The sequence below is a fragment of the Cyprinodon variegatus genome, unplaced genomic scaffold (genome assembly GCF_000732505.1).
Source record: "Cyprinodon variegatus isolate N-32 unplaced genomic scaffold, C_variegatus-1.0 Scaffold6, whole genome shotgun sequence".
Classification (NCBI taxonomy): domain Eukaryota; kingdom Metazoa; phylum Chordata; class Actinopteri; order Cyprinodontiformes; family Cyprinodontidae; genus Cyprinodon; species Cyprinodon variegatus.
In genome coordinates this window covers 2,473,407-2,486,319 of record NW_015150459.1, presented here as the reverse complement: position 1 = coordinate 2,486,319, position 12,913 = coordinate 2,473,407, and the positions used below count along the sequence as shown (strand labels likewise).

Genomic DNA, 12,913 nt, shown 5'->3' with positions numbered 1-12,913 from the left:
TTTTTTGATCAAATACAAAGTTTAAAACAGCTCCTATTTATTTTTTTAAAGTATTCCGTAGAAAAGAATTAGAGAAGAAAAACAGAATACATTTTACTTTTGTCTGCAATATTGTAGTATATTTATTTTAGGAGCTTTTAAGTCTGTGTTGATTGACAAGTGCTTTATTAATATGGGATCGTAATTACAGTTCTATTTGTAGGTCAGCTTTATAAACTCCTGTTTGGAAACTGGACACATATACACGTATCTGTATATATATATACAGTAATTCCATTTAAAAATAGGCTTTCCTCATGTAAAGCAATTAGCCTCATCTTAAAAAAACTTGTCCCTACATTTAGTATGGGGAAAAAAGTGGCACAGTGGGCAGATGCAGGATACTTCCCCATTTTTATTTCATTTAGTCCTGGCACAGAGAAATTAACTTTGCCTTCTGGTCATTTCTGCAGACTCAAGCATACCTTCTGCTCACAGACTGTTGAGCTTTCATCTTTTGGAATCAAGACAGCAAGCAAAATATATCAAAGACTTCTTGCTTCACAGGGGCCTAACATAATTAGATTTATCCAACTTGAGCAAACAATGTATAGAAACATACTTGTTAGCATAATGAAAACGCACCGCAGGTAATTGTTAATAACGCGTATATATTGCTAGATTTCTCTAAGTCATAGCACTTTTCTTTTTAAAATATAAAAGCGTCTACAACAAACATTTAAGTTAATTTGTTTCTCGCCTTAGATAGGATGCACTGCAGGATGGAGTCCCACGGACTAAACAGTGGGCAGAGTGACTCGGATGAAAAAAAAGGGATAGATGTAGCCATCATGGCCTTTGGGAAGGGAGAAAATAATCAAGAATGAAAGCACATTCCCCCCACAGCTTTCTTTTATTAGTTTCTCTAGCAATAAACTATGTTACTGTATATGGAGTTAGGAGGCGACGGCCCCGTGCTGTGTGTACTCTGTCGCTCTCAAGGCTCTAGAATCTCTATTGCAGACACAGAAAACACTTGCTGCCCATGCCTACAGAGTTGACAAAAGCTAAAAATGACTTGTGGAACGAGACACAGAACCCCACCGGCAGATCTAAGCTGCTTCACAGCTCAGTTTGCCAGTATGGCCTAGTGGAAAGGAGTTGCTATGAGCCAGAGTTTCTGTTACATCTGCACCCAATGCCTAAGGTCCCTGTCAAACTCATTCATGTCAAACATTGTGTTCTCCTTCCACTCCTCTGCAGCAACGACCAGAAAGGAGAGGTATGGTCCTTCTTTGGTTTGTGATAATATTGTTAGCTGGCAGATAGACCCAGAGATGGGGACACATCTGTGAACGTGACTTGAGCACCACTTCAATCTGCTGCTGATGGTTTATGGAAGGTCAGGTGAGGGGGCCGGACCTGTTAACAGCCATCGGGTGAATCAGCAGTCACATACTTGAAAGCTCCTTGAACCTCTCCATAGAAAATGATTCCTGTGAAAGCTCTCAAGGTTGCTGGTGCCAGGGCATTTCTTAAACACCCTCGCCAACTGTAACAATGTGTGCAGAAACAATTGCAGCACCAATCCAATTTGGCCCGGCCACTTTTTTTCCCCCTTTCCTTTCACTATAGCCGGCCACACAACAGTCCAACCTGTGTTTAGCTGGAAGCGTACCATCACTTGAAGAGCCTTATTTATCTCAAAAAAGCCTGGCAGATCTTTGCTGTAAAACTTTCACCAGCAGATTAAGCACTACTGAAGGCTTTTTTTCCTCCCTTTTTCAAATATTGTTCCATCTTCTCAGACTCACCATCCTACATGCCAGTGCAAACAAGGTGTTTGGAAGGTTTTTTGTTTTTTTTAGCACTGTTTTGATATGCTCTAAATTAATTGCCTCTAATTAGGGATTGTTTACAGTTTACTAATGAAGTGGATCAAAGCTTAATACCCCTGATATGGAAGATCTTGTCTAAGGCCAGAGGTAGACAGCAGATAGAGAGAGTAGAAGTGTATCAGCAAAGCATACTGGATCTAAAAAGTCTACACACCCCTGTTAGAAGGATGGGTATTGGTAAAGTAATAATGTTGACCAATGCAAATTAGACCAATAACTTGTATAACTTAAATGAAGTGTGGTTGCATACAATTTTACACAAATAAAGTTCAGCTGCTAAAAGTTTAAGTGTCATTGTACAGCAATAAACTTGTCAAATGACAGCTTAAAAAACAAAAGGAGGATCATTCAAAAGAAGGATGCTAAATCATTTCCAAGCTGAACGAATTTCTGCCAGTTTATTACTGTGTAGCCTAGGCAACAGCAGTTATTTGTAAATATATTCAATATTTTAAAAATATATTTGAAATATTGAATCTTAATCATCTTCATAGTCTTCACTATTTAAAATACAGTAACTCAAACTAGTGGTGGGGTCCAGTATTTGACAGGATACTTATTATAGTTCAGTGGTCAAGCATTAACACTGTGCCTTTCAATTATTTGGCCAGCTGAATGAGGTTTAACTGCCCTTAAAGTCACACTTGGTTTATATGTGTAGTGGATGAGATGCTAAAGCTCATGGACTAAGCAGGTGTGTGTAATGTTAAAAAAGAAAAATGCAGTCAAACACGTTTGCAAACACGTTTGAAGTCCACATAAGGCATTTGGGGAAATGTGTTGTGGTCTGATGAAAGCAAAGTTGCACTTCTTCCTATAATTATATGTTGGATGCAACTGCACATAAATGTTCTTAGATCGAAACATGGTGGCCTCTTCAACAAGTTTTTTTTTCTTCTTCTACTTTATCTACTTCTACTTAAACTGAACATGAACATTATCTTTCTTCATAACAACGACTTACCATGCATTAAAAAAAAACAGGAAATGGACCAGAAAAATAGAATATTGTAGCTTAAGCATGCAAACAGCAGATGAGTCAAGATCTGCAAGATTGATTTTTATGATCAGTTTCTTTAGATCCTATAAAAATGCAGGAAAAGCTAACAATGATTTTGATCAGATCCACTAAAAAACAAAAACAAGAAAAACAAAAGGCAATACCTCGCTGTCAAGATAAAGTGAGGCATCTACTTTAGATCTTTCATTTTTGCGGTTAATATTGGCATATAGTGATTGGAGTGATGGTTTGTATTTTTCTAAAGAGCACACAGAGAATGGCATGGCATAGCATTTATCGTGTTTTCATGTTCATCTTTGAGGCTCCTTTTACAGCTAGCTTCTTCAAGCACTGTAATATGCATAAACACTTGTTAATATAATCAAGGTTTGATTATGCTTGAAAGAAAAAGAAAGTAGGGAAAATGTCAAAACAGAATTTGGCGCTTTAACTAAGCCAGACACAGTAATAACTACAATAAATTTCTACTCATGGGAGAGACATTTTGAGGGTTTTCTAAGATAGAAAACTCATCCGGGTCCTCTTCGGCATTGTTGTGTCCTCGCTCTGAAAATCTCCATCTGATTTCCCAGAAGATAGAGCGCTGCTTTCACTGGCAATTTTCAGCATCCGACAATCTCATCAAAGCAAACCTATTAATGGTGATAATATGAAGGAAGATTCTGAACGGTAGACCTATGAATAGCGCGGTGCATGTGTGGGTGTTCAATTCTCCGTGTAGGTTTGGGTGATGGTAGGAGGGCCGGCCATTAGCTTTTCTATATAACATTTCCAACACTTGTTCACTTGGGTCTCTGTGTTTTTGTGTATTGTGTGTTGTAACGGGGCATGTATATACTGTGACCTCATCGATCATGACAACTTGTCCCTCAGGTGAGGTCACCTACACAGTACTTGCCCTCTCTTTGTCTTTATCTTTGAATATTGCCATCCATCTCTCTGTTTGTGGGCTCCCTCCTCCTCCTGTAACCAGAACTCTGTATTTTCCAAGCTTATTCCCCAACCCTCATAACGTCCCTCTCCTCTCCTGCCTCACCTTTTTTTGGCCTTAGGAAATAGTCTTTCTGAACCACAGAGGTTGCCTTCTCTTCCTTCATCTTTTTTAAACACCCTCCCATTTTAGCACCAAAATCCTGCAATCACTCTCTCGTTTGCTGGACTGCTCTCAGCTTGACTTTCTCCTCTGCTCCACTGGTCTCTGACACATGCCCCTGGTGCTTTCCCTCCCCTCTTTGCTGTTTTCTTTCTCTTTTTTGATACAGTGTGCAGCCATGGCTGCAGACATCGCTCCCTCTCTCCCCATGACTCTTTCGCTCTCCCTCTGTGACCCCATCAGTTCCTTAGTGCTCCAGCTAATCCTGGTCACTCTTCATCACCCAGCCTCCACCAGACACAATGACCTCCCAAGGTGGTGGCAGAATCTGGTCTCTGGTGCTGTTCCTGTACCCAGGCTGAAGTTTAAGCCCATCTCTGATCCTCCTTACTACTGAACAAGCACCTCATTACCAGCCACCCATCCCTCCTCTTGTTTCTACATTAAGTCTTCCAGATGGGATGCACATTAGCCTTTTGCTCTGGCAAAGTACACAGTTTCCAGCTCTTCAGTTTTAGGCACTTGCCCTTTTTAGCCCAATCAGCCTCTCTGGACCAATCACTCCTGGCGAGGGCTTCGTTGCACCGCTTGAGAGGGATAATCACCTTGGTTACTGGTATTACTGGAGGCCGCTGACTAACCACGTTTGCTTTGCGCCCTTTGGGGGCTGTGGAGACAGGTGTCACAGCAGCAAGGGATGGCGTTCAACAAGCCCAAAGGAGGAGATAAAAACATTTACTCCAAGTAATGAAAACCTTAATATTAATAGTGAGGATTGCTTACCATGTAGCGCTAATGTCTTTGTGTTTTTTTAGCCCCTACAACGCCCTCACACCACAGCATTATTAAGCAGTAACTGCCTTTTATAGAAGTGCAGCTTTTGTTCTTGCGGGAGGTATACTTAGAAACACTCGCTGTGTGTGGTAACAAAAAATGCTGTTTACTGATTTCACAGTCCCATGGCAAAGACAAATGTACAGAGAGAAGGGTCAGCTGCTGGAGAGAAGCTGCTGGCTCAGGGGACGTTGGGTCACAACACAGCGTGAGATTCACCCAGCTGGGGCTTCCACATTTTCTTTTCCTTTTTTTTTTGCTTGAAAGCCAATCAGATCAGATGAACCTAAGAGCACCGGATTGATTGGCAGACTTCAGATGCCAGCAAACGGAAGAGACGTCCTTGGTGTCCCACTCAGAATCGAAAAACTTGCACACCAAAGTTGGTGGAATGCCAGTTGTTCTCAAAAAGCGACACATAAGGACGACATAGATCACCATTATGATAATCACAGGCAGTAGTGTCTGGGGAATAGTAATGGGAAGGAGATGAGGTGGCTGCCATAAAGTGCGTTTCTACATTAGCGTTGGGCATGGTTAGATTGACAGAAAGTGTAACTAATGGACAATTTAAAAAAAATTGTTGAATGAGATATAAGGATTCGATTACTGGACCATGTCTTTGTGTGACCCTTACAATCATTGTTCTTATTCAGTTTACAGGAACTTATGTCTAAAGGCAAAGCTTACACTGAAACAGAACTCAATAAACGGGATATGAAAAGGGATGTGACATGCGGGCTCAAAAAGATTCTCCAGATCTAATTTCCTTTTTCTATTAAAATGTAAGTAAGAACATTAAATCCTATCAGGACCAGGCTGCAGTACTCAAGGAGCTTATTTAAATGAGTGAAAAAAGCTCTGGTTGAAAAAAGGAGCCAGACACCGATCAGGTGTAACATTATAATCACTAAGAGATTGGATGAAATCTGATGAACCCCTAAATATGGCATGAGTTTGTGGATTTGCAATACTATGCAGAGAATGAGCATTTAGCATTCAGGGTTAATGTGTTAGAATAAAAAAATTAAGTGTACAAGATTGAACCAGGTTGGGAAAGTCCAAAATTGTTATAGCTAGGCAAGTGGGTCAGATAATGTCCTTTTGGGGTATTCAAGGTCTGCAGCAATCAGTATCTGTTTAAGCTGATAACAGGTACATCTTTTTCAAGTTCAATTAAAGTCCTGAGTCTTTGTGAGCCTTGTTTATGTCTTGATTGAGTCTTTGGGGGGGACAAATCTAAGGGCATGATCTTGCAAGGGCATGATGAGGTGCTGAATTGAATGTGCTTTTTTTTTTATGCATCCAATAAGTGGGTGTGTAGCAGGTGATCTACAAAGATTGCTGTGCAAATAAGACGTGAAACAGGTTTGGATCTGCTCCAATAAAATTTGCATATTGTCCCAAGCCTTTGAGAAAAAAAGTCTGAGTCAAGTCCTAAAGCGTCTTGCCCAGGATAAGTCTGAAGATTCTGCTGGCTGAAACAACATGCTGACATCACATGTATGTCACATTTATAACAAGTACTTTATTGCAGATTATGATTTTTCCATCCATATCTTCAAGCCTGATTTAACACATGAATAAGTCTCACATGTTTATGTTTTTTCCCTCCAACATTTCATTTAACACACATAGAGCTGTTATTCAGTGCTTAAATATTTTATTGAATGCTTTAAATATTTACATTTATGTATATTATTATTTACCATGCTAGGAATCTTAACACTGATTTACAGACAAGGAAATAATTAGGTTAATGTGTTTATGAATTAATCAAAGTATCCTCTTTATATGGCTAGACTAAAGACAAGAGAATAGCAGACTAGATGTTTAATATAACCTAATATCTTTACATACAGCTCTATTTAAGATATGTTTTTGTTATCCACACCTTGAAAGGGAGAATATCAGTGGCTTGCTATGGTAAAACTAAACATAGAAAAGGCTGAAAAAAGGAAATAAAGTAATTTTATTGCCATTCACTGTCAAAACACATTCTAGAAAACTCACCTAAGTGTAACATTACCATGACAACAAATCACTTTTAATCAGTGAACTCTGTAGGGACCAAGGTTATTATTTCCTCAAATGATCTACTCTTACCAGTTAGCTGATTATATATGATAAAGACCCCCAGACTTCATGTACGAAGGGAAGTGGTGGTGGGTTATTCAAGTCAAGTCTAGGCATTGTTTTAATGAATTAAGTACAAGTTGAGTCTAAGGTGCAGTCTTGAATAGCTATCTCTAGAGTCTATCAAAAGTACTTGAAGGAGGGAAAAATGGTAAATGAGGGACAGGGTTATTGGTGGGCGATGTACGTAGTGTACGATCAACAATTTCAGATTTTTAAAGCAGATTCCACTACTAATTATTCCGACGAGTCTAACTGATACCTGATATGCACTGCCGATTTTTTGGGGCCAAGTCTTTAAGTCGACCTAGCTTTTTCTTCCATCAGTTACATCAGTGTTTCCCAACCTTTTTTCTGACTTGTGTGACTTGGGCATTTTGTCTTACCATGAGTTCCCCTCTCAGTCGGAAGTATTAATGATTGTCCAAAAGTGGAACGTACAATAACTGATTATAAAATATATAATCTTTTAACCTGAGCATTTAGTTCTTAAGCATTTTATTCTTTCCATTTCAAATAAAAAAAAAAACATAAATATGTTGCTTGTAGGTTAGTAAGGAATTTAAATAAATACAAAATAAAATTCTATAATAAGCCAGTAGTTATAAAACTGAAGCTCCTTTGAGTAACTCCCTTATAATCATATATCAACTTGATGATTTGGGAATAAAATAGAGAAGAAAAATCGTAGTGAGACTGACTTAATTAGTTTTACTTTGTTTTCATCAAAACGCCTGAGCTGCTTTGATGAGCTCCGATAGCTCAGTGTGAAAACAGCTGATTCCAGGATGTTCTCTACATCCAATCTGTTCCTCTGCTTGATTTGGATGTGTGCCACAGCTGAAGGTGAACTTAAACATATAAGAAAAACTTAGTTTTTGCTTGAAAAAAGCTTTTTTATTTTTTAATCAGTTCCTCACAAAGAAAAACAGATCTCAGTCCTATTTTATTTCACTCCCTAAAAAATTTAATATTTTCATGTACTCTGCAAAGCACTCACGGACCACTAGGGGTACGCGTACCCCCAGTTGGGAATCACTGATTTATATGACAATAATGATACGGTAACAAATGATATACAAGTCTAAATTCAAAAAAGAGGACACATTTATTAACAAATCAACGAAAAAATTTCTATCAGATAGCAAATGGGGAGAAAAGCAATGTATGTGCATCACATTATCCCAAGGCATTGCTGCTGAATGCGGTAATAAATGCATGCACATATTGGCCAATACAGATACAGGAAAAAAAAGAATCAGATTGGGCAAAAATATCAGCTGGCTGATGCATCATTCTCTTTTTCAATCTACGAAAACCAAGTGAACAGTTATTGAAGACAGACAAATAATATGGACAAACACTCTAAGAATCGATTGGTTTCTGGTAAACTAATTTTGGTTAGATTAACCAGTAGTAATGTTTAATGCTGGTGTTGATTGGTTCAAGCTCCGGCTTTCAAGTCGTTACACAATTTAACTAACATTTTGGTAAAAGTGAACTATTTGTATTGTTTGCCCTTTTACCGGTATAGATTGCTCAAAAAAAGTACTACCAAGTACTTGTTTTTTTTTTTTTTACTAAAAAGTGCTTTGACACATAACTACGAACCAGATTAGTAAGATTCAAACAATTATTTGGATGCACTGACCAATCTGTTTTTTAGGGAGTGTCATTTCCTCAACATGCTCTACCCAAAAACAATTCTGGTTCAGAGAGATTTGAGGAGCACAACAGCAAGTTGGTGGGTTCAGCTGCAGCTCAGGTTTTGATCCAGTGGCCAATCTGTGGGATATAAATACAAGTCAGATTCATTTTAAGCCCCACTTGGCAAATGCCAGGACTTAATAGATCAGCTGATAACATTTTGATGCCAAATCCCACATCATTAGCTGTGGTTGCCACAAAATGAGGATCAAAACAACATAGGTGGTCATAATGTTATGCCTGATAAGTAGGACAGATTAGTAGTTAAGTAGAATAAAATATATCACCTGTGCAAAGCTAGATGCTTAAAGACTTCTGCCTCTGAGTAATGGAACCATAAAAACCCAGAGGAGAATAAAAAACAAGCCACAATAAGCTCTGTAACTTTTGGTTGTGTCTTTCCCCGGGAGAAACACAATTTGTCTATGGAGCTTATGCTGAGGCAGTTGCTCTGCTGAGATAGCGGGCCACCCTGTCAGGACCCTTTAGGACTGCATCAGTTGATCAAACAGGGCTGTGCTCAACAGCAGCAGGCAGCGTATCTTTAAAAAAAAAAAGCTATTTCTCCCCCTCCCTTGTTGACTGGCATGCCAACACTCGCTGCCAAGTTTAGGTTGTCCAATTATTTAGACTTACAAAAGACAGTGAATCAAAGGGGGATAGAAAATAAACAACATCGTAGCAACAGAGATCTGATTTTTGCACTGATTTATAGTGTGAACCAGCAGATGGCAGGGCAGAGAGCAAATATCTCATTCATTTTAATTAAATCATTGGTGAGAGTTCTTTTCTGTTTCCTTATTATTTTTATTTTTTGGGGGGTTGAATTATCCTTCAAGGTTTGGATCAAAGGATAAAACTTTCCATACGGTTAAGGCTTTTTCAGCATATTAGGAACAAAGAAAGGAACAGAAAAAGCAAGCACAGCGCAACATGGAAGAAAAGTTAAAAGGGTATCTTAACTCCTGTGTGAGGCAAACTACGCCTGACAAGCATCAAATGCTATGTTTAGGTTCTGACAAATTCTTGTATATAACATGGCTCTACTCAAAGGAACCCCTAATGTGTACATCTGTTATGCACCTATGGATGTGTGCATGCTTTCAGACATGTACGTATAGCATTTACCTTGAACCGTATGTTTACACGCCAAACCTCCCCTCTGTGACTCAGAGTGACATTGATTTATGCGCGGCTTCTCCACGTTTGTGAGTGTGCACACACATACATAGACCAGCCGTAATTGGTATTCAAATCTCCTCCCACAACTACGTCCAACTGCTGCTATTTTTCAGCCACCGGAACCGGAGCCAAGGTCCATGCGGGATGATGGGGAACAAGCTCAAACGGATGGCTCTCATTGCACACTTTCGGATAAACAAATGGAGGTGATTTAAAACGCATGGTGATAAGGCGGGCGGTAATGGAGGCAAAGGAGAGGGATGGGGATGAGGTGCGAGAATGGGAGTGATGGAGGGTGGTGATTAAGCAGCAGAGGTGGAGTTTGGAGTATTTGTTACTGTACGGGAAAGTTTTAGCCAGCACCTTCACAAACATACGGCACTGACTCTGTGTGTGTTTGTGTGCATCCCTCAGGCCTGCCTGTCAGACACACTGTGAAGTCTGCCTGCCTTTCTTCTTCCACCATTCCCCTCCTATGCTGTACTTGCTCCCATGTTCTCTCCATCCCCATCTCCCGCACGTTCTATGAAGGAGGTCCCACCAGCAGAAACTTTCACACAAACATCTTCATAATAACAATCTCTTTTCACTTTCATCTGTTTAAAGCAGTGGTGCACAATCTTAATGTTCCTTTGATCAGTTCTGATTGTTAAGCAGATGCTCAAATAGTAAAAATTTGAAAGATTCTTCAAAAACTTTAAATTCTAATGATATTTAGTCTATAAAACTATTGATCAACTGACTGCATTTAAGAGCACTATTAATTAATTTAAAGATATGGTGCAAAAAAATGCATGAATGCAAATCATCTCACAATTCTGCCATTTATTTTTCCTTTTTTGCAATCTATCCATCTATCTATATGCATATATATACTTTCTCTTTTGTGTGTTAGAGTGTTGCAGGATAGAATACCAGAAAAAAAAAAGTTGAATCAATCAATTCAAACCTGAAAGAGAAAAAAAAGAAATCGTTTCAGCTCTGAAGAGCCTGAGCGGTGCATCTAGTTTTCACATTTTCCTGAAGAATGGCACAGAAAAATATCAACAAATGTTAAAAAAACAAACCAAACAAAAACAGCTCTTCTGTGTCTTCTTCGCCACCTTGTGCCTTTAGCATCCCTGAACCACCCCACACCCTACCCCCACCCCCCCAGCCCCATGTTTCTCCCCCGGCTCCTGTCAGAGGCTAGATTAATGACAATGATCAGCCAGCAACCCCCAGCTGAGGGTGCCTGCAGCTTAGCCAAAACCCTGCACTGTAAGCAGCACAGGCAGCAGCTTTGAGCACCATTCAGACAAACACACAAACCTCTAACACAGTACCCCATTTAGACTAACATACTAACACCTACAGCTCATGCATATAAATCAGCCAGCCCTGATCCTGGTAGCAGACACACAAAAATACTCTCTGGGGAGGAAATCAATATGTATGCAATGGTGAGGCTCTGATCAGTCCAACCATAAAATCTGTAATATGATCTTATGTGTGAAACAAAATGCAACATAAACAGTGGCAGTCACAGAGGTTATACCTGGCTTATTACTTAATAAAACAACCAAACAAAAGCCTGCAAAGTAACATCTGTGTGCATCAGCTCAGTTAGGACCACTCATGTGTTATGGCTGCGATTTAAATGGCTTTGTTATGAGTTTGTGCTTCAGTTCCCTTCCAAGCAGATGGCTTGGGGCTAAAGTTGCTCAGGAATCCAAATCTCCGTATTTGCAGAATTTGCAGTTGTATATTCTGTCTGAAGGAGCAATGCAGGACCATCCCGAGCAAAGGCGCTCTGAATGAGCCGCTTCAATGGTTTGTAATATGACTTATAAATCTTACTGTATCTGATAAGGAGACGTATCATAGGTCTGTTTAGTGGCACTTCTGCAGGATAGAAAAGTAACACTTCCCCTTCTGCTCGGCGTTGGATCTGATCCACTGCGGGAATTTGCTCTCATGTATCTGTCAGTGTTCAATCGGAGCTGCATGCGCCGGAGACTCCTGTCACAGCCTCCCAGGACCAATCAAAAAGCTGACGCTTTAAGGTCACTGAAGCATGAGAAGAGCCATTCAGAAAAAATATTTATATGGGGAAAAAAAGTCACTTTCACTTTTGTCATGACCGTAAGATATTTCAGGGTCTTTCCAGCTCAGTAGTGGAGCGCGGTGACTCACATAACAAGCCAAGGTTGCGCTAAATTCTCTCTGGCAATGATTTACTTATATCAAGATTTAAATACACGTGTTTTCCTCCTCTGTTTTCCTTCCTGCATAATAAACAAAAACACTTGCAAGAATCCCTGAGCTTAGATAGGACTTGGGTAAACTTGCGCACCAGAGTCGCCCCCAACAAATGACAGCTCCTCCATCCCCAGTCAGTCCCCCTTTGCTTTCCAAGTCTTACCGGTGTTGACCAAGCAGGCGGCTACGACGATGGCGAGAGGGACGCAGTAGTTCCACACGCTCAGAGCCATTGTTGATATTCCTCTCTGATCTTCCTGAGTATTCCTCTTCCTCGGAGATATCAGTGTCATGAACCCGCAGGTTCACACTCCGACTCACCACAGCGCGCGCGCGCGTGCCACTGTGATTGTATGTCTGTCTGACAGGCAGCGCGCGCTTCCTCCGTTTATCTGTCAACACACGTACACTTTCTCTCTTCCTCTCTCTCCTTACCAATGTGGTGGCTGTGCCGGGCTTTCTGTGTTGTTTTACATTGTAAATATATTTAAAAAGCTTTCCAGTGGGGCGGGCCGCGCTGCTCCGGCGACCAATTGCAGAGCGCAGGAGCAGGTGAGGTGGGGGCGCTTTGGAAATGAGTGAGGGCTGGGGCTTCATCAAAGATTGGATAAAGCAGGGAAATCAGAGAGGGAAATGCTGCGTCCTTAAAAAAACGATTTGCTCTAATGTGATTGACTCCAAGTCTTCTTTTCCTTTTCTGGTGCAAATAACTAATTAATGGTGTTTTCTGTGGTCTCTATGTAGAATGAGGAAAATAGAATTAGATTCCTTTTTGTTTGTAGAGGCCTGGAACCAATTTAAGAGATATAAACAGATCAGAAA

The 12,913-nt window shown here is 40.1% G+C and overlaps 1 protein-coding gene across 3 annotated transcripts in view; it reads right to left on the bottom strand.

Moving 5' to 3' along the window:
- Window positions 1–12,563, bottom strand: part of cadm4 (cell adhesion molecule 4) — a 258,446-nt gene extending 245,883 nt beyond the window's left edge. The window contains exon 1 of one of the 3 annotated variants that reach the window (XM_015375132.1): window positions 12,255–12,563. In XM_015375132.1, the coding sequence (XP_015230618.1) occupies window positions 12,255–12,384 (130 nt within the window). In that variant the 5' untranslated portion in view covers window positions 12,385–12,563. The remainder of the gene's footprint in view (window positions 1–12,254) is intronic. The other 2 variants (XM_015375115.1, XM_015375141.1) reach the window with 2 other exon arrangements.
- Between the last annotated feature and the right edge of the window lie 350 nt (window positions 12,564–12,913).